Source organism: Portunus trituberculatus, chromosome 8 (genome assembly GCF_017591435.1).
Source record: "Portunus trituberculatus isolate SZX2019 chromosome 8, ASM1759143v1, whole genome shotgun sequence".
Lineage (NCBI taxonomy): Eukaryota > Metazoa > Arthropoda > Malacostraca > Decapoda > Portunidae > Portunus > Portunus trituberculatus.
In genome coordinates, this window is record NC_059262.1 from 4,070,001 (window position 1) to 4,090,000 (window position 20,000).

General features: G+C 39.5%; 1 protein-coding gene and 2 long non-coding RNA genes across 11 annotated transcripts in view; 1 reads left to right on the top strand and 2 right to left on the bottom strand.

The window, feature by feature from the left end:
• LOC123499518 overlaps window positions 1-1,378 on the top strand; it is a 4,850-nt gene extending 3,472 nt beyond the window's left edge. Inside the window, exon 2 of the long non-coding RNA XR_006673009.1 lies at window positions 1,154-1,378. This is a non-coding gene — a long non-coding RNA (uncharacterized LOC123499518). The remainder of the gene's footprint in view (window positions 1-1,153) is intronic.
• A 1,068-nt stretch (window positions 1,379-2,446) lies between these two features.
• LOC123499501 overlaps window positions 2,447-20,000 on the bottom strand; it is a 32,349-nt gene continuing 14,795 nt past the window's right edge. For all 3 annotated transcript variants that reach the window (XR_006672998.1, XR_006673000.1, XR_006672999.1), the window contains exon 2: window positions 2,447-6,645. This is a non-coding gene — a long non-coding RNA (uncharacterized LOC123499501). The remainder of the gene's footprint in view (window positions 6,646-20,000) is intronic.
• Window positions 7,616-20,000, bottom strand: part of LOC123499432 — a 22,183-nt gene continuing 9,798 nt past the window's right edge. For 2 of the 7 annotated variants that reach the window (XM_045247432.1, XM_045247430.1), the window contains exons 3-11: window positions 14,786-14,945; window positions 12,728-12,851; window positions 11,936-12,112; window positions 11,297-11,405; window positions 10,775-10,853; window positions 10,149-10,315; window positions 9,682-9,820; window positions 9,426-9,515; window positions 7,616-7,876 (exon numbers count right to left, since the gene is read on the bottom strand). In XM_045247432.1, the coding sequence (XP_045103367.1) occupies window positions 7,702-7,876; window positions 9,426-9,515; window positions 9,682-9,820; window positions 10,149-10,315; window positions 10,775-10,853; window positions 11,297-11,405; window positions 11,936-12,112; window positions 12,728-12,851; window positions 14,786-14,945 (1,220 nt within the window). In that variant the 3' untranslated portion in view covers window positions 7,616-7,701. The other 5 variants (XM_045247463.1, XM_045247473.1, XM_045247441.1 and 2 more) reach the window with 5 other exon arrangements.

Genomic DNA, 20,000 nt, shown 5'->3' on the forward strand with positions numbered 1-20,000 from the left:
TTAAGTACCATGACGCGTTTCCACATTCATTCTTCTAACTATTTGGTGATCTTATACAGCTTCAGAAACTCATGTGGGGGATTAAAATAGTGAAGACTGTGGCCATTAATTTTCTGACCTCCATAGACCCTTCCTAATGTTAATAAAATGCTCTAATCATGCACAAATTTCAAGGTAGAAATGTGTCCCAGTACTGAAGGGGTCAAAATAGTGAAGACTGTGACAATTAATTTCTTCAGTACCAGGACGCGTTTCCATATTCATTCTGGTGACTATTTGGTGATTTTATACACCTTCAGAAACTTGTGTGGAGATTACCTCCTTCAATACTGGGACACATTTTTTACCTTGAGGTTTGTGCACCATTAGACCATTTTATTGACATTAGGAAGGGTCTATGGAGGTCACAAAATTAAGGCTCGTATTCTCAAACACTTATGTGCTTCATCTTCACTAATTCATGAAGTTTTATTTGAATTCACATGAGTTTTTGAAGTGTTTTTAGGGTTCTAGAGACAGAGTGACAAGGTGACACTCTTGAAAACCCCACTAATCATCTCTGTGGCCTTGGAAAATAGTCGTGGTGAGAGAAAAGAGCGATTTTTAAGGTGTTTTTACGGTTGTAGAGGAAGAGTGACTACATTTCCCCAATTATTAACTGTGGAAACACTCTTGAAAATCCCGCTAGTCATCTCTGTGGCCTTGGAAAATAGACGTAGTGAGAGAACAAAGCATTTCAGAATACAAACCTAAATTTTCCATCATCACCAGCACCACTACCACCACCACCACCACCACCACCCTTAGCAGTAGGAGCAGAAGACCACCACAGTTCCTTCCTGTATAGTTTATTGGTAGTATAAACGGTACAAAATTGACACTAACGGAGTAAATAAACGAGGCACTGGGTTACAATGGACAGTTGCCATGGCGATGCTCCTTGATTGAGAGACGCACAAGTTGACGCGGGTTGAGATGATAGAAGGAAGAAGAAGAAGAAGAAGAAGAAGAAGAAGAAGAAGAAGAAAAGGACGAAGAGGATGGATGGATGAACATAATTTATAGGAGGAGGAGGAGGAGGAGGAGGAAAGTAAGAAAGCTGAAAAATAGAAAGTGCAAGGAAATATGAAGAGGAGGAGAGAGGAGAGAGGAGGAGAGAGAGAGAGAGAGAGAGAGAGAGAGAGAGAGAGAGAGAGAGAGAGAGAGAGAGAGAGAGAGAGAGGAAAAGAAGAAACACGCGTAACTTTTGCAATCTTAAAACATTTCCCAACCCACAAAATAATAATAATAATAATAATAATAATAATAATAATAATAATAAAAATAATAATAAAAATAATAAACAAGAAAAAAATACTAACAGTACAAATATGACACCCCCACCCCTCCCTCTCTTCCTTATACCATACAAAACACCACAGTCGTATATACAAACACAAACACGCCCGCCATACATAACCATACACTAATATAAGGGGTCCCCACCACGTATGTATACATCCACTATGTATAGGAAGGAAGGAAAAAGAATGGATGGAAAGACTGAAGGAAGGAAGGAAGGAAGGAAGGAAGGAAGGAAGGAAGGAAGGAAGGAAGGAAGAAAGGAAGGAAGGAAGAAAGGAAGGAAAGAAAGAATGAAAGAGAAGAAAGGAGAGAAAAGAAGAAGGAAGGAAGGAAAGGAAGAAAGAAAGGAAAGAAAGAAAGATAAGAAAAAAAAAAAAAAGGAATGGAAGAAAGAACGAAAAAGAAAGAAAGAAAGAAACAAAGAAAGAAAAGAAAAAAAAAAATCAAAACAAAACATTCTTGGCACGGATTATAGATAGGAATACCATTACAGGCTAAAGTCAACTGAGCAATGGCGGGAAAACACCACTTCTTGCTCTCCCTCTCTCTGCATGGGGGCTGGCATCTAAGTGGGCCTTTTTTTTTCTTTTATATTGCCCTTGGTCACCTTTCTCCTTTTACATAATAATAATAATAATAATAATAATAATAATAATAATAATAATAATAATAATAATAATAATGTTTTCAAATTTCCCGCCAAAACAACAGTGTAGCCAAAGCCGAATATAATCTCTCTCTCTCTCTCTCTCTCATACAGTGATACATACTTAGTCTAAATATACATATACATTATCACTTACGGCTGAATGTCGCGTATAACTATAGTAAGGCACAACAACAAGTCAACTACACGTGTTCTTATAAAGCCCACGTGTGTGTGTGTGTGTGTGTGTGTGTGTGTGTGTGTGTGTGTGTGTGTGTGTGTGTGTGTGTGTGTGTGTCTTTATTGTTTCTCTATTCTTGGTTTTGTTTCTTGGTTCTTTTTTTTTTTTTTTTGTGAGTGTATTTTAGTGTGTTCGTGTGTTTGTTTGTGCGTGTGTTTGGTATGTACATCTTTTCACTGTGTTTGTGTCACTTCTTCAATACATCTTTTTTTTCATAATTTTCTACTCTTTTCTTTATTTTCTTCTTTCTTTGTTGTGTTGTGTGTGTGTGTGTGTGTGTGTGTGTTTGGTATGTACATCTTTTCATTGTGTTTGTTTCAATGAATTCTTAAGTTTCTACAATTTTTTCTTTCTTTTCTTAACTGTGTATAAATTTAATATATTTTGTTCATTTTTTCATCCTTTTTTATTCCTTACTTTCATATTTCTATTACTTTTTCTTTTCTTATTTTGACGTGTATATTCCCTTTCTTTCTTTTCTTTGCTCTAATTCCTTTCTTTAAGCAATATTTCTTTATAACATTGTTCTAAGTCACTTTTTCCAAATTTTCCTGTATCTACTTCCACTTCTTCACTAATTAACTTTTCTTATTATTACTATCATTATTTTCTTGTCTTCTTTATCTTATTTTGTCAGTTTTTCTTTAATTTCTTTCCTCCTCTTCTCGTCATTATCTTATTTTGTCATCTATCATTATTATTTTTTTTCTTTTATTTCTTTCCTCCTTTTCTCGTCATTATCTTGTTTCTATTACTGTTATCTGTTTATCACTATCATCCTTTCCTCTGTTGGCACTTGTTTCCATCTTCATTGCATCTCTATCAGCTTTCACCCATGGCACAGTTTTATTTCATGTTAAACCTTTACTTTTTGTATTCTTATTATGGCACAAAATTACTAAGGAGAAATTTTATGGCAAGATTATCATTCATCACATTTCCCGCCAAATTTCACGGTTTTTCTTTGCTTTATTAATTCATCATGTGGATCTCTCTCTCTCTCTCTCTCTCAATTGTAAATGCATTTCATTAACCACAATTAACTAAATACAATAATAATAATAGTAACTCCCTTCAAATATTAAAATTAAACCATTCATGCATACATACACACACACATACATTACAAAGGTGTACATACTAATGGCAAGAAAAATATACAGCAAACATGGATTCTAACACCATTACTACAGCATTAGAATCCTTTAATAGTATCATAAGCCCTTTTAAACCTATTATGAGTGAGTTTTAATAGGTCCCAATGCTCCCTTTTAGCATCAAACACCATTATAGAATCCTTTACAAACTGTCCTGACCTTCCAAACTCCTTATAAAGTGATTATGAACCCATAAACTAAAAGAATGGGATTATATATGTTCCAATACTCCATTTTAACATCAAATACCATTAAACACCATTAGAATTTTTTACAAACTGGTATGACCTTCCTTATAAAGTAATTATGAACCCATAAACTACAAGAGTGGGGGTTTTAAAAGGTTCCAATACTCCCTTTTAGCATCAAACACTATTAGAATCCTTGTCTTATCACTGCCTTGCCTTCATTCTCTCTACAAGTGCATAATCATATCAAAAAGGTTCAAATCCTACTAAAACCTCACAAAACACTATTACTAGTCTTGGAATAATTTAAGAGCATCACTGTACCTTTTAAATCACTAGGTTTTTGTTCTTCCCTCTATAAATGCTTAGATCCTAAAAGTTTCATACAAAAAGGGTTCTGATACCATTGGCTACCTGCCACAGCAGTCTTGGAACCCCTTTAAGTGTCATTCGGTGCTCTAAACTTTAGTAATTCACATTCTTCACCTCAGAAATGCATGATTATAAAAAAATGCAGTATAAAAGGTTCAAATCCCAGTACAACACCACTACAAATGCACTGGAATCCTCTAAAAAATGTCACTGAATCATCTACATCTCATAACCTTGTCTTGACTCCCTTTAAAAATGTAAAAATGCCATATGTAGTATAAAAAGGTTCTAATCTCACTGACTATCAATCCAACACCACTATAACTGTACTGGAATCCTTCATAAGTAGTATTCAACCCTCTAATCATCACAATCTCATCTTAAACCCCCTTGAGAAATGCATTAACACCATTGTCTCAGTATAAAAAGGTTCTAATCTCACTAACTATCAATCCAACACCACTATAACTGTACTGGAATAATCCTTCACAAGTAGCATTCAACCCTCTAATCATCACAATCTCATCTTAAACCCCCCGAGAAATGCATTAACATCATTATCTCAGTATAAAAAGGTTCTAATCTCACTGACTATACACCAAACACCACAACACCACCACTGGAATCCTTTAAAGTAGTATTCAATCCTTCACATCACGGGAATCTATATAACCCTCTTCAGTGCATTACAGGCCATAGAATTTCCTTTTACAAACAGTTCTAGACCATAATCATTTATAATCCTTTACAAAACAGTATTCAATCCTCTAAAACATCCTAAATTACTCTATACATCCTTCCTAAATGCATTCTTACAAACTTCTCTTCATAATTAGTAAGAAAAATTTGATTCTTTAATTACTGACCAAAATATCTAAATCCTTCACAAAACAGCATTCAATTCTTTAAAAACCCAAAATTATTTATATGTTCCTTCCTAAATGTATTCCTACAAACTTCTCTTCATTAGTAAGAAAACACTTGATTCTTTAATTATTAGACCAAATAATCTATAATCCTTTACAAAACAGCATTCAATCCTTTAAAATCCCCAAATTGTTTATATATTTCTTCCTAAATGCATTATTACAGACTCCTCTTCATAATTAGTTAGCAAAAAAACACTCAATTCTTTAATTATAGACCAAAATAATTTAAATCCTTTGCAAAACAGCATTCAATTCTTTAAAAACCACTTTACATCCCTCTTAAATGCATTCTTACAAACTGGATTCCTTTTATGAACAGTTCTAGACCCAAAAATAATTTACAATCCATTACAAAACAGCATTCAATCCTCTAAAAACACCCAAATTACTCTACATCCCTCTTAAATGCATTCTAGCAAACTGAATTCCTTTTAAGAACTCTAGAATCCCTTTCAAAACAGCATTGAATATTTTAAAAAATCCAAATTATTCTTAAATCCCTCTTAAATGCATTCTCACAAACTGGATTCCATTTAAAACTCTACAATTCCTTACAAAACAGCACTAAACCCTCTAAAAACCCTCAAATTACTCAACAGGCCTCTTAAATGCATTCACTCAGCCCCCAGCCCCCAAATTATTTATGTATATCTTCTAAATACATTCTATCAGGCCCCCCCACAGCCCTTAGCCCCATCAAATTATTACACCCCCTTCTAAATGCATTCTGTCAGCCCCCAGCAAACAGCCCCATCAAATTAATATTACACCCCTTCTTAAATGCATTCTATTAGCCCCCCAGCAAACAGCCCCATCAAATTACATATAAAACCCTTATTAATGCATTCTGTTAGCCCTGCAGCAAGTAGCCCCATCAAATTACATATAAACCCCTTATTAATGCATTCTGTTAGCCCCGCAGTACATAGCCCCATCAAATTACTATTACACCCTTTCTTAAATGCATTCTATTAGCCCCCCAGCAAGTAGCCCCATCAAATTACTATTACACCCCTTCTTAATGTATTTTTCCAGCTCCCAGCAAACAGCCCCATCAAATTACTTATAAACCCCTTATCAATGCATTTTTCCAGCCCCTCAGCTCCCTAATTACTTTAATATCCCTTCTAAATGCATTCTGTCAGCCCTCCCCAGCAAACAGCCCCATCAAATTAATATTACACCCCTTCTTAAATGCATTCTATTAGCCCCCCAGCAAACAGCCCCATCAAATTACATATAAACCCCTTATTAATGCATTCTGTTAGCCCTGCAGCAAGTAGCCCCATCAAATTACATATAAACCCCTTATTAATGCATTCTGTTAGCCCCGCAGTACATAGCCCCATCAAATTACTATTACACCCTTTGTTAAATGCATTCTATTAGCCCCCCAGCAAGTAGCCCCATCAAATTACTATTACACCCCTTCTTAATGTATTTTTCCAGCCCCCAGCAAACAGCCCCATCAAATTACTTATAAACCCCTTATCAATGCATTTTTCCAGCCCCTCAGCTCCCTAATTACTTTAATATCCCTTCTAAATGCATTCTTTCAGCCCCCAGCTCCCTAGTCCCCCCTCTAGCAGTCCCTCCCAGCCCCCAGTACAGTTATAGAGGGTGAGGCTAGTGTTTAAATTATCACAGTCATTAAGGGGGGATAGGGTGGCTTGGCTGGCTTAGCTTATACAGGACATGGCTTAGTAATATCACTGGGTTGTTTATGTAAGGAGGTTTTGGTGAAGACTGTGGTACTCTCTCTCTCTCTCTTTACAAAACCTTGGCTATTTATGTAAAAAGATTAAAGATAGTATGGTTTATATAATGTGTGTGAGAGAGAGAGAGAGAGAGAGAGAGAGAGAGAGAGAGAGAGAGAGAGAGAGAGAGAGAGAGAGAGAGAGAGAGAGAGAGAGAGAGAGAGAGAGAGAGAGAGAGAGAGAGAGAGAGAGAGAGATACTATTGAGCGAAATATGACACTTTTTCTTGAGCAAACACACACACACACACACACACACACACACACACACACACACACACACACACATTCTCTTTTTACAAACTTTTCTTTCTTTCTTTCTTTTTCTTTTCTTATTTTCTCTATGTTCATATTTTTTCTTTATCTTTCACTTTCAATCTCTATTTTCTGCATTTCTCATTTTTCTATTAATTTATCTTCTTTCTCCATGTCTTCTTCTAAAAACTCTCTTATCTTTCTCTTCTTCCTTCCTTCCATCCATTCCATTCTTCCTTATCTTCCCTCTGCTAATTATTTTCTTCTTCCTTCTTTATCTCATCCTTCCCTCTACTTCTTCCTTCTTTAATCTCTCTCTCTCTTCTCCTTCCTCTTATCTTCCTTTCATCCTTCTCTTTGTTAATTAATCTTCTTCCTTCCATCTTGTCTCTTTTTCTCCTTTCTCTCTCTCTCTTCCTATCTTCTTGTTTTTCTTTCATTCTACTCTTTGTTAGTCTTCCTTTCTTCCTTTCTATCTTCTTTTTTTATGCATTTTTTCCTTTTCCTTTCAAAAAATTAATACATTTTTTTTTCTTTTCCCTTCCTTCTTCCTTCCTTTCTTCACTTTATCTTCCTTCTGTTCCTTCCTCTTCCTCTTCTTTTTTCTCTCCCTTTCCTTCAAAAAACTCTTCCACACTAGTTATTCTTTTAATTCCACATTTCTCTTCCTTTTCTTCAGATCCTTCTTTTATCCCTTCCTCTTCTTCTTTTCCTTCTTATATTTTTCTTTCCTCTTTCAAAAATATTACCAACACTAGTTTTTCCTTACAGTTTTCCTCCTTCCCTCCTACAGTGCCTTCTACATTGCCTCCTTCAGTGCATATTGGTGAGCTGGTGCTTCTCTGGGATGCCCCCGTTGGCGTCGTCGTCGCTGCGAGGGACATGGCGACCACAGTAGAAGACAGAATAGAGGTGGCGGAGAACTGTCTTCCGGTAGGCAAACACAGCAAACAGAGCCATTGATTCAATTAGCACATATCTCCACAAGCTGTTTGGGAGAGAAAGAGAGAGTGAGGGAGAGTTAGAGAGGGAGAGAAAGAGAGAGGGAGGGTTAACTTTGTGTGTGGTTTAATTGTAGGAGTGATGGTTTGGTTGTCTTGTGGTAGTGGAAGTTATTGGTGATTTTCAAGGGTGTTTTGGTGGTTCTAGAGGAAGTTATTTGGGTTTTCATGGTTCCAGTGATAGTTTAAAAGGGTGTAGTGGAAGTTATTGGGGTTTTTCAAGGGTGTTTTTCATGTATTAGTTTGACAGGGTGTAGTGGAAGTTATAAGTACTTTTTAAGGGTGTTTTGGTGGTTCTAGTGGAAGTTATTGGGGTTTTTCAAGGATGTTTTTCATGGTTCCAGTGATAGTTTAACAGGTTGCAGAGGGAGATGTGCAAAAACACCCTTGAAAAACACTTTGCTCTCTCATTATGACCATTTTCCAAGGCCACAGAGATTGACTAGCCAGGTTCTGAAGACTGTTTCTCCTATTAATGATGTAGAAATCTGTTAATCTATCACTAGAACCACAAAAAACACTCATGGAAGCCCACATCACTTCAACTAGAGCCACTGGAAGATACTGGAGATTCTCAAGAGTGTTTCTCCTGTCAATAATGTAGAAATCTTGTTAACCTCTCACTAGAACCACAAAAACACCTTTGAAAACCCACATCACTTAAACTAGAGCCATTAAAACAAGTAGAATTTAAGACAAGAGAGCAGGACTTTTTTTCAAGCGTGTTTTTAAGGCTCAGAGTGTTTTTAAGGGTGTTTTTAAGCTTTTAGTGACAGATTAAGAAGATTCCTGCACAATAGAGAGGATAAACACTCTTGAAAACCCAGCTAATCCTCTCTGTGGCCTTGAAAAAAAAAGTGTTGAGAGAGCATAGTGTTTTTCAAAGATGTTTATAAGGTTCCAATGAGAGACCAACTACCAACTAATCATCTCTATGGCCTTGAAAACATAATGAGAGAATACAGTGTTTTATGGTGTTTTTAAAGGTTCTAGCAACAATAAAACAGGAAAAACACTCTTAAAAACACCCTTGAAAACCCATGTCACTTCATCTAGAGCCATTTAACCCCTTCAGTACCATGTCACATTTTCATATTCATTCTGGTTACTATTTAATGATTTTATACAGCTTCAGAAAGTTATGTGGGGATTAAAATAGTAAGAACTCCTGCTATTAATCTTCTGACTTCCATAGACGCTTCCTAATGCAAATGAAATTGTCTAATCGTACCAAAAAATTGTGGTAAAATGTGTCTCAGTACTGAAGGGGTTAAACAAGTAGAGATGTAGACAAGAGGTATTTTAAAATCTAGTCTTGAGGTAAACAGCTTGACAAACAGACAAATAGATAGATAGACAGATGGATAGACAGACAGACAGACAGATAGATAGACAGATGGACAGACAGACAGAAAGAAAGACAGACAGACAGATAGATAAACAGATGGACAGACAGACAGAAAGAGAGACAGACAGACAGATAGATAGACAGATGGACAGACAGACAGACAGAGTGATAGTGACCAAAATACTCACTCCACGACTTTGATAGTGAGGATATCGTCAGGCACATCAATGAGGGTGTGTCCGATCATGATGATATAAAGCTTCCATCCTTGTTTCAGGCTGTTGGGGGAGAAGATAATGGTGAGTCACTATCAAATGTCACCATCTACACCACTAAAATCACTACCACTCATCTGTACACTATCATCACCACCATCACTATCATTCACCTACAGATTATCACCATCACACACACACACACACACACACACACACAGCATCATACCTGAGCGTGGCGTCACACCTGGGCAGTCCCTCACCAAACTTGGGGTACTTGCAGATGTGTGTGGAGGCCAAGATGAGGAACACCAGATTCACAACCATGAGCAGCACCTCCACCAGCTGCAGGATCATGTTGATGTCCGCTGTAGGGAGACATGTCAGGTGAGGTGGGGTGGGGTTAAGTGTTTTCTGTTTTTTTTCCTCATCTTTTCTTTCTTTCTCCTCCTCCTCCTTTCTTTCCTCATCTAAAATTATTCTTTTTTCATATCCCTCTCTCTCTCTCTCTCTCTCTTCCAAAACACCCTTCTTTAATCACACCTATCCTCTCTCTCTCTTCTTCTTTTTCTCCCTTCCTCATCTATCCTACTCCTCTCCCTTTCCTTCTTCTTCTCCCATTCTCTCTTATCATCCTCCTCTTTCCAATACCATACTTTATCATACTTGCTCTCTCTCTCTCTCTCTCTCTCTCACTTTTCAGCTTGCAGTCGTCAGTGTTGGTCTCCATTAGTGTTGAGTCGTGGGTCTTGCCGGACAGGTAGGGCACCACCAGCACCGCCGTGGTCAGCACCGCCCCCACCACCCACGTGTACACTGAGTAGAGCAGGAACCGGCGCCGCGACCCAATGTCCTGCTTGCTTCTGGGGGGGTAGGTTAGGTTAGGTTTGTTTGCTGATCTTTTTCTTTGTGTTCTCTCTCTCTCTCTCTCTTTTTTTTTTTTTTTCTTTCTCTTTCTATTATTTTCTCTCTCTCTCTCTCTCTCTAGTTTAATAAGGTTAGGTTAGGTTGAGTTTAGATTGTTCTTCATTTTATCTACATTTTCTTCTCTCTCTCTCTCTCTTTTCTTTCATTATTGGGTTTTGTTCAGTTTGGTTTAGTTTTTATTTAACTATTTTTCTTTCTAGTTTAGTAAGGTTAGCTCTCTCTCTCTCTCTCTCTCTCTCTCTCTCTCTCTCAGGTTAGGTTAGGGTAGGTTTGCTTGTGGATACTTAAAAGAAACATAAATAACATCCACTAACAACAACAACTACTACAACTACTACAACAAAACTACTACTACTACTACTACTACTACTACTACTACTACTACTACTACTTACTGCATGGTCCGCCACACGTCAAAACAGATCACGTTGAACCAAAGCATCACTCCGCAGAAGAAGAAATATTTCACCGCACCTGTGGAGAGAGAGAGAGAGAGAGAGAGAGAGAGAGAGAGAGAGAGAGAGAGAGAGAGAGAGAGAGAGAGAGAGAGAGAGAGAGAGAGAGAGAGAGAGAGAGATTTTGAAGATACAATTATTATTTACAAAACATCTGTGAGAAAAAAAAATTATCCAAGTGTGTGTGTGTGTGTGTGTGTGTGTGTGTGTGTGTGTGTGTGTGTGTGTGTGTGTGTGTGTACAAAACAACACCTGCAGATTTACAAAAGATAAAAATAATTGAACACAACACACACACACACACACACACACACACACACACACACACACACACACACACACACCAAACTTTACTACAAAGCATAAATGTGTATCTGCATGTGTGTGTGTGTGTGTGTGTGTGTGTGTGTGTGTGTGTGTGTGTGTGTGTGTTAGGACCGACACACTTACTGGCTTACTTACCCAGCGAGACACAGGACACAAAGCTGATGGAGAGTACGATAACAGAGCCCGGCAGGAGACAGATGTTGTATGCCAGGAGGGAGATGAGGAAGCAGATCATGTACTGCCCCTGAAGCAAAACAAGAGAGGTTAGTCACTTATTCAAACTCTGCTCTCATTACAACTTTTCTGGCAATGGTACCGTAAAAACACCTTTGAGAATTCTGCTTGTGCTTACTCTCTCTCTCTCTCTCTCTCTCTCTCTCTCTCATCATATTTTGTCATTCAAATCATAAAAACACTCTTCAAAACTCTCCTCTCTCTCTCTCTCTCAAATGTTTTTCCTTTTTATAATGTAGGAATCTTGATAATTTGTTACTAGAACCTTAAAAACACCCTTGAAAACACTCTGAACCTTTAAAAACACCCTTGAAAACACTCTGAACCTTAACCCCTTCACTACCAGGATGTGTTTTCAAATTCCTTCTGGTGACTATTTGCTGATTTGATACAGCTACACAAATTTATGTTGGGATTAAAATAGTGAAGACTGGCCATTTATCCTCTGAACTCCATACACCCTTTTTGTTTCCATTTTTTTTTGCCCTTGGCCACTAGTCCCTCTTGCATAAAAAAAAAAACACACACACACACACACACCTGCAGACACCTGAGATCCCTAACGAGGAAGAAGGTGCATAGGGTGAGTGCGAGGAAGGTGTGTGCCAGGCTGACCCCAGTCCAGTACAGGCCAGGCTCCTCCTGCTCTTTGTCCAGGCACACAAACACCTTGGTGCGGTGGATCTCACACTGCTCCGGGTCTGTCTTGTCATACACCTGCAGGGGAACACACAGCTACAGTCTGCGACACACAGGAACACACAGGTACACTCAGGAACACATAGGTAACACAAGGACACACAGGTATACTCCAAGATGCACAGGACTGCTCTAGAACTCCCTGCCTGCTTCTGTCCACATCCTCTGGTGACTTGGATTTAAAAGGGAGGTTTCAAAATATATTTAGCCCTTTCTTCTCTTTCTCTCTCTTGGATCTGTTCAGGGACTGGCATCTAAGTGGGTCTTGACCAAATTTTCCCTATTACTAAAGTTACAAAATGACTTAGAAGATATGGTACATCAAATACTAAAAAGAAAATACTACACACACACACACATCATGTAGTGTAGTGGTCAGCACACTTGGCTCACAATCGAGAGGGCCGGGTTCGAATCCCAGGCACAGCGAGGCAAATGGGAGCGGCTGTTAATGTGTGGGGTGTGTTCACCTAGCAGTAAATAGGTACAGGATGTAACTCGAAGGGTTGTGGCCTCGCTTTCCCGGTGTGTGGAGTGTGTTGTGGTCTCAATCCTACCCGAAGATCGGTCTATGAGCTCTGAGCTCGCTCCGTAATAGGGAAAGCTGGCTAGGTGAATTACACACACACATACCTTGCTGACACAATATTTCTCCTTGGGGATGGAGTGGAGCTGGACATAGTTTGGCACGAAGGCTTCACCATCATTGAAGAACACCTCCTTCTGATAGAACGGCATGGGTTCGTTCACCTTGCACCTGTGGACAGTGGGCAGGTGTTAACTGGTGTGCATGTGTGGGTTAGGTTAGGTTGGGTTGGGTTGGGTTGAGCTGGGATGGGATGGGCTGGGCTGGGCTAGGTTAGGTAAGATTGGATTGGGTTGGGTTGGCTTAGGTTTCTTATTCTATTCTGATTACTTCAAGATTTTTTGTGTGTGAAAAGAATGAGAACAAATTAGATTGATAAAGATTACACTGATAGAAAGATAGATAAAGTGCAGTATGCTGATAAATAACTACTACTACTACCACTACTACTACTACTACTACTACTATAATTGTCATTTCTACCACTACAGCTACTATATACTATGACAAACCATAACTATTACTACTACAACTACTACTATTACTACTCTTACCACACACTATTATTATCTGGCAACTTAATAAACACCTTATCTATTATCACTAACAAGACAAGGAGCTGAGAATTAAAGATAAGATAGTCACTCCCTATTATGTGAGCCACCACCACCACCACCACCACTATCACCTACACTTATTAATACTACTATCACTATCATTATCATTATCAATCAGGTTAATATTCTTATCTAGGTAGATCACACACACACACACACACACACACACACACACACACAATATATGACATTAGAAGCACAAGATTGCATAGTAAGAAACTGAGGAAGGGAAGATGTCTGAGAGATGTTAAAAAATTGAGTTTCCCACAAAGATGTGTTGAGACTTGGAACAGTTTGAGTGAGGAAGTGGTGTCAGCAAAGAGTGTACATAGTTTTAAAGAAAAATTGGATAAGTGTAGATATGGAGACAGGGCCACACCAGCATAAAGCCCAGGCCCTGTTAAACTACAACTAGGTAAATACACACACACACACACACACACACACACACACACACACACACACACACACACACACACACTTACTAAAACCAACACACATATACAAATAGATAAACAAACAAATAAATAAAACAGGTGTGTGAGGAAAGACTGCAGAGAAACACACCCATCACACTCACACCACACTTACTAAAACCAACACACACACACACACACACAAACCTGCTCTCCTCTTCCTACACACCCACCAGCATCCACACACACCCACAAACCCCACACATATACACCCACCAACACCCACACACACCTATTTTCCTTCCTATACATCTGCTAACTACCCAACCATACACCCACATATGCATTCTCCTCACACACACCTACTCTCTCTCTCTCTCTCACCAACACTACCAAAACACACATACCTCAACAAGATCACCAGAGAATCGCCACACACACACACACACACACACACACACACACACACACACACCTGCTTTCACTCCTACCAATCCACAAACACCACTCCACATACACCTCACACACCTGCATCACTCCACACACCCATCAACACCTTCACACACCCACCAACACCCTCACACACCCATCACACCACATACACCTGGATTCTATCACCTACACCCACCACACTCACTAAAAGCAACACTGCAACACACTCACCACACTTACCACACATACTCTGACCCACTACATAGGTGACGCACTTTATTTGGGATAGTACACACGCACACACACACACACACCTCTTCTGTCCCTTCTGTGACTATCCACAAACATACATACACACACACACACACACAAACATCACTTCGAACCTCCATACACACCACTTCACACACCCACACCCACACACACCTACTACCAACCTCCATACCCACAAATACCCCAAAAACTCCCAACACACACCCACAAACACCCACACACACACCCACACCACACCACACACCCACACACACTCCCCACACCCTTCCACACCTCCCACAACCTCAATTACAGAAAACTCCCCACACACACCCACAAACACCTCCACCCACCACACCACACCCCCAACACCCACACCCATACATACTTCGGAAAGCCAGTGTACATGAAGTTGGCATTGGGTTCCCCCGAGAGGTGAGGGCGCCAGGTCCAGTCTGTTGGGGCTGTGGTGCAGTTCTTGCCCATCTCGTACACAGCATTGAGGGGGCAACACAGGGGGATCTGCGGTAGGTCACTCAGGCCGCCTGCTGGGTTATGGAAGTTCAGGTTAGGTTCAGGTTAGGTTAGGTTAGGTTAGGTTTGGTTGGTGGTGGTGGTGGTGGTTTTACAAGTTCGACTATTAATATCGTTTTCTCTTCCTATATTATTAATTTTCTTTAGCTACTACTACTACTACTACTACTATTACTACTACTACTGCTGTTTCTATTTTTACTACTACAACTACTACTATTAATATACTTCTACTACTAATACTACTACAATGCTATCATCATTTACTACTACCACTACACTACTACTAGAAACATTTGCTTATAAGTTACTAGAATGAAAACAAGTCTCTCTCTCTCTCTCTCTCTCTCTCTCTCTCTAACCAGTTCACTTCACCTTGCATCAAGTAGAACTATCTTTTTTTTTTTTCCTTATGCACCACTTTCCCTTTCACTCAATGGTAGTTTTTTTCTTTTATTATTTTGCAATGTTTTTTATTATTATTATTATTACTATTATTATTATTATTATTATTATTACTAATATTATCTATGTATGTATGTAGAATTTCTTTCATAATTTCATCTTTTATTTGTTATTTCATTTACTTTCCAAATATTTGTGCTCATATATGTCTCTACTTCTACTACTACTACTACTACTACTACTACTTCTATCACCACCACCACCACCACCACCATAAACATTTAACAAAAGCTATTAATAATCACAAAAGGCTTTTAATTCTTTCAGCCTTTAGATTCCAAGCACTTTCTATTAAAATCACTAAAAAAGCACTTTAATTAATCAGCTCCAGCACTGATAGAGAAGCACTGCCTTTAGAAATATCAATAAATTAGTTTAGTTTGAAAATCTTAACTAAGTGTTTTTAAGCTTCACTATTCTATTCAAAGCTGTTTATGTTACAAGTCCTTTTGTTATATTTAAATGTAAGAGGAGCACTAGAAATAGGAGAATAAATAAGTAAATGAATGAATGAATAAGTAAATAAAAGACAAACTGACGTGCCACTTCCTCCCCAAAATAAGTTAAAATTATTGTCTGGAATTTGAAGGCTGTGTGTGTTGCAGTCTCCCTCCTGATAGAGTTCAAGTGACAGGAAGGAGGAAACACAGAAGCAGGGAGGGAGTTCAGGAGTTTGCCACAGATTGGGTGAAAGATTGAGACTACTGGTTAACTCGTGCATTAGGAAGGTGGACAGAATAGTGGTGACGTATTGAGAGTACTAGTTAACTCTTGCATCATGGAGGTGGACAGAATAGTGGTGAGGGACTGAGAATACTGGTTTACTCTTGCATTGGGAAGGTGGACAGAATAGTGGTGAGAGACTGAGACTACTGGTTAACTCTTGCATTGGGAAGGTGGACAGAATAGTGGTGACGGATTGAGAGTACTAGTTAACTCTTGCATTGGGAAGGTGGACAGAATAGTGGTGAGAGACTGAGAATACTGGTTAACTCTTGCATTGGGAAGGTGGACAGAATAGTGGTGACAGACTGAGAGTACTAGTTAACTCTTGCATCACGGAGGTGGACAGAATAGTGGTGAGGGACTGAGAATACTGGTTTACTCTTGCATTGGGAAGGTGGACAGAATAGTGGTGAGAGACTGAGACTACTGGTTAACTCTTGCATTGGGAAGGTGGACAGAATAGTGGTGACGGATTGAGAGTACTAGTTAACTCTTGCATCATGGAGGTGGACAGAATAGTGGTGAGAGACTGAGAATACTGGTTAACTCTTGCATTGGGAAGGTGGACAGAATAGTGGTGAGAGACTGAGACTACTGGTTAACTCTTGCATTGGGAAGGTGGACAGAATAGTGGTGACGGATTGAGAGTACTAGTTAACTCTTGCATTGGGAAGGTGGACAGAATAGTGGTGAGAGACTGAGAATACTGGTTAACTCTTGCACTAGGAAGGTGAACAGAATAGTGGTGAAAGACTGAGAATACTGGTTTACTCTTGCATTGGGAAGGTGGACAGAATAGTGGTGAGAGACTGAGAGTACTGGTTAACTCTTGCATCAGGGAGCTGGCATATGCAAAAATAAAGCAGGATTATCATTATTATTTGTTTATTTACTTGATCTAAAGCAACTAGTTATATTCCAGCAACTAACAACTATAACCACTTAACAACCCCATTAACAACCAAACCATTCATTACCAAGCATTTATCTCATTAACAGGCAAGCTAAACCCACCTAAACCTCACTTAACAACCTAAAGCACTCCCAACAACCTCATTTTGGCTCTAATAACTCTTATCACTAAAAACTCTCACAATATTTTTCCCACTAACAACTTCAACACATCTACTACCACTAATACTAACCTTTGTGTTCCCTAACGTAATGTAACCACTTCTATTAACACTGCTACTAACTTTCCTACTACCAAACCTAACCTAACCACTTCTATTAACATTACTACTACTACAAAATTTTTCTACAACCTAACCTAACCACTTCTATTACCACTACTATACAAACTTTTCTACTACCAAACCTAACTTAACCTAACCACTTCTATTAACACTGCTACTACAAACTTTCCTACTACCTAACCTAACCTAATTTGACAAGCTTACACTAACAATTAAATCATATAATAAGCCTATTCTGAAACACTCTTATGCTGCATCTCCACTACACTCCAAAGGCTCTACTTGAAGCTGTAGGAGGTTTTGATGGTGTTTATGTGGTTCTGGTGATGGATTGATAAGATTTCCACATTATCAATAGGAGGAACAGCCTTGAGAACCCGGAGAGTGATTTCTGTGGCCTTGGAAAACAGTTGTGGTGAAGTGACAAGAGTTTTCAAGTGTTTTTATAGCTGTAGTGACAGATTCATATAACTTCTATATTATCAGGAGTAACACTTGAGAACTGAGGTGGTGTAGCAAAGATTCTTAACTCCTCAGTACTGGGACGCATTTTTACCAGGGGGTTTGAGTGTAATTAGACGATTTTATCTACATTACGAAGGTTCTACGGGAGTCAGAAGATTTATAGCCAGTCTTCACTATTTTAATCCCAACATAAGTTTCTGAAGCTGTATCAATCACCAAATAGTAGCCAGATTGAAAATGGAAACACATGCTGTTATGAATACGTAAGTTTACCTCCGAGCAAGTGTTCAGAAAGTCGTGATAAACCTGAGTTGTGCGTAGCGTTATTCCTAGATCCGGGCCACACATGGAGGTTGATTACCTTTGAGACTTTCATCGATAACACAACCAAACCAAGACGTCTGACTCACCAAGGAGCCGCAGCCAGCCCACTCAAGATTTATCAGTCCTCTAAGGTGGATTGACTCATGCTGAACTGTTGCAAAGGTACAGGTCAGACCGAGCCGGAGTGGTATTTGTGGCAGACGCCTTGGAGCACCACAGGGAGGCGTGCTGCTCTGACACCACAGCTCAAGATGCTAATTACTCTGTTATCTATCCACCGGGAAATTGCAGCAGTGGTGAGTCACAAGTCTCCCTGGCTGCGTCACACTGACCTTCCTTGCTACCATCAGGAAAGCTGATAACTTGCAGGGATGATCCTATTGGCACACATGCATTGAACTTTCCCTCATAAACCATTCCCTAGTGACTACGGTAGAACAATATTGTGTCTTGTGAAGTGTGAGGTAGCTGGCACACTTCAGTCAACACACAGTCACCTTCACACCACTTGAACGTAAGGTTTGGGGATATTCATACAAGGATTCTAAGAGTTAGTTTTATTATTTACACAAGCAGTTTCCACACTAACAAAATGAATACATTATTTATGTATTTATTGTTTTTCTTAATATTTCACACCTGTTTCCCTGGCTGGCTCACAGCAGCCTTACTGGAATGTAAATTTAAATTCTTTACATATTTGGTTCTTTGTCTACTGTACTGGGCAATGACAAAATCATGACTGTAAGGTTGAATGGAATACAAAAACTATTTTCAACACAATAAATGCAAGACCAATAGTGAATGTGTCAATCAATAGTGAGAAGGGTTAACATTCTCACGGGGCAGGGTATCTTTCCAGAAAGGCCACATAGGCGTCAATGGCTCGGCCGTAGTGGTCAATGGCTCGGCCATAATGGTCCATGCCCCGCCCATAGTGTGAGGCAATCACTTTACACTGGTGGTGGCCAGTGGCAGGTACGGGAGGTGGTGTGGGGGGCAGGGGTAGTGGGAGGGCAACTGGTGGTGGGTGGTGAGTGATGGTGGTGGTGTGGCCATCAACTCTACAACAGAACAAAATGTCATCATTAAGAGCATTACCGTCTTCCAGGAGTCATGCCACACTTCATCGATGTCACCATTAATTGTAAGTTACCACTGAATGATAAAGTAGATTTCTATTTACTCATGGATGTCTCACTTTTGAACACTGTACTTCCTGACAGACACTTCTTGAAAAATATCCACCAATGACTTACCTCTGGTCCACCACCCCACCACCAGCGGTCTCACCGGGTGTCTGGACAGGCCCGCCATCATTATGACCTGTGCAAAGGACCATTAACATTCTGCTGAACCGCCGCCACCATTATTTCATAGGAAAATGTTTGACAAAAGGAGTTATTACAGAAACAAAGTGAAGCTTCCAGTGAATGGCAGGGCAACTCACCTGTCTGGGTTCTCCTCAATCAAAAGCTTCATGTTGTGCCGCCGCCACCTCTCAGTGACCTCTGTGTCGCTGTCATGGCCCTCATTAATAATGGCCATTACTGAGGCCCAAGCAGATCACAAAAGCCCCGTGCACACTGAGCGATACAACCCGGCGTGGTCACGGAAAAACAAGCGAGCGTCTACACGAGCGAACGAAGCCACAGCCAACGTCAGTCAGACAGTCAGCATGAGTTACCGTTCGTCCTTCGAGTTTGACTTTGAAGGGGAAGGATGTCGCATCGCTGCAAACATTTTTTTTTTAATCGTTTCCAAAAAAATTTTCTGATGCTTTTTTACATTCCATACACAAGAATGTCCCTTAAGAATTTATATGAAGTGCGGGGAGGCTTTCTTGGACCAGCACATACGTTATTTGCCAACCTGTCAGGGCGGGAGTGTATG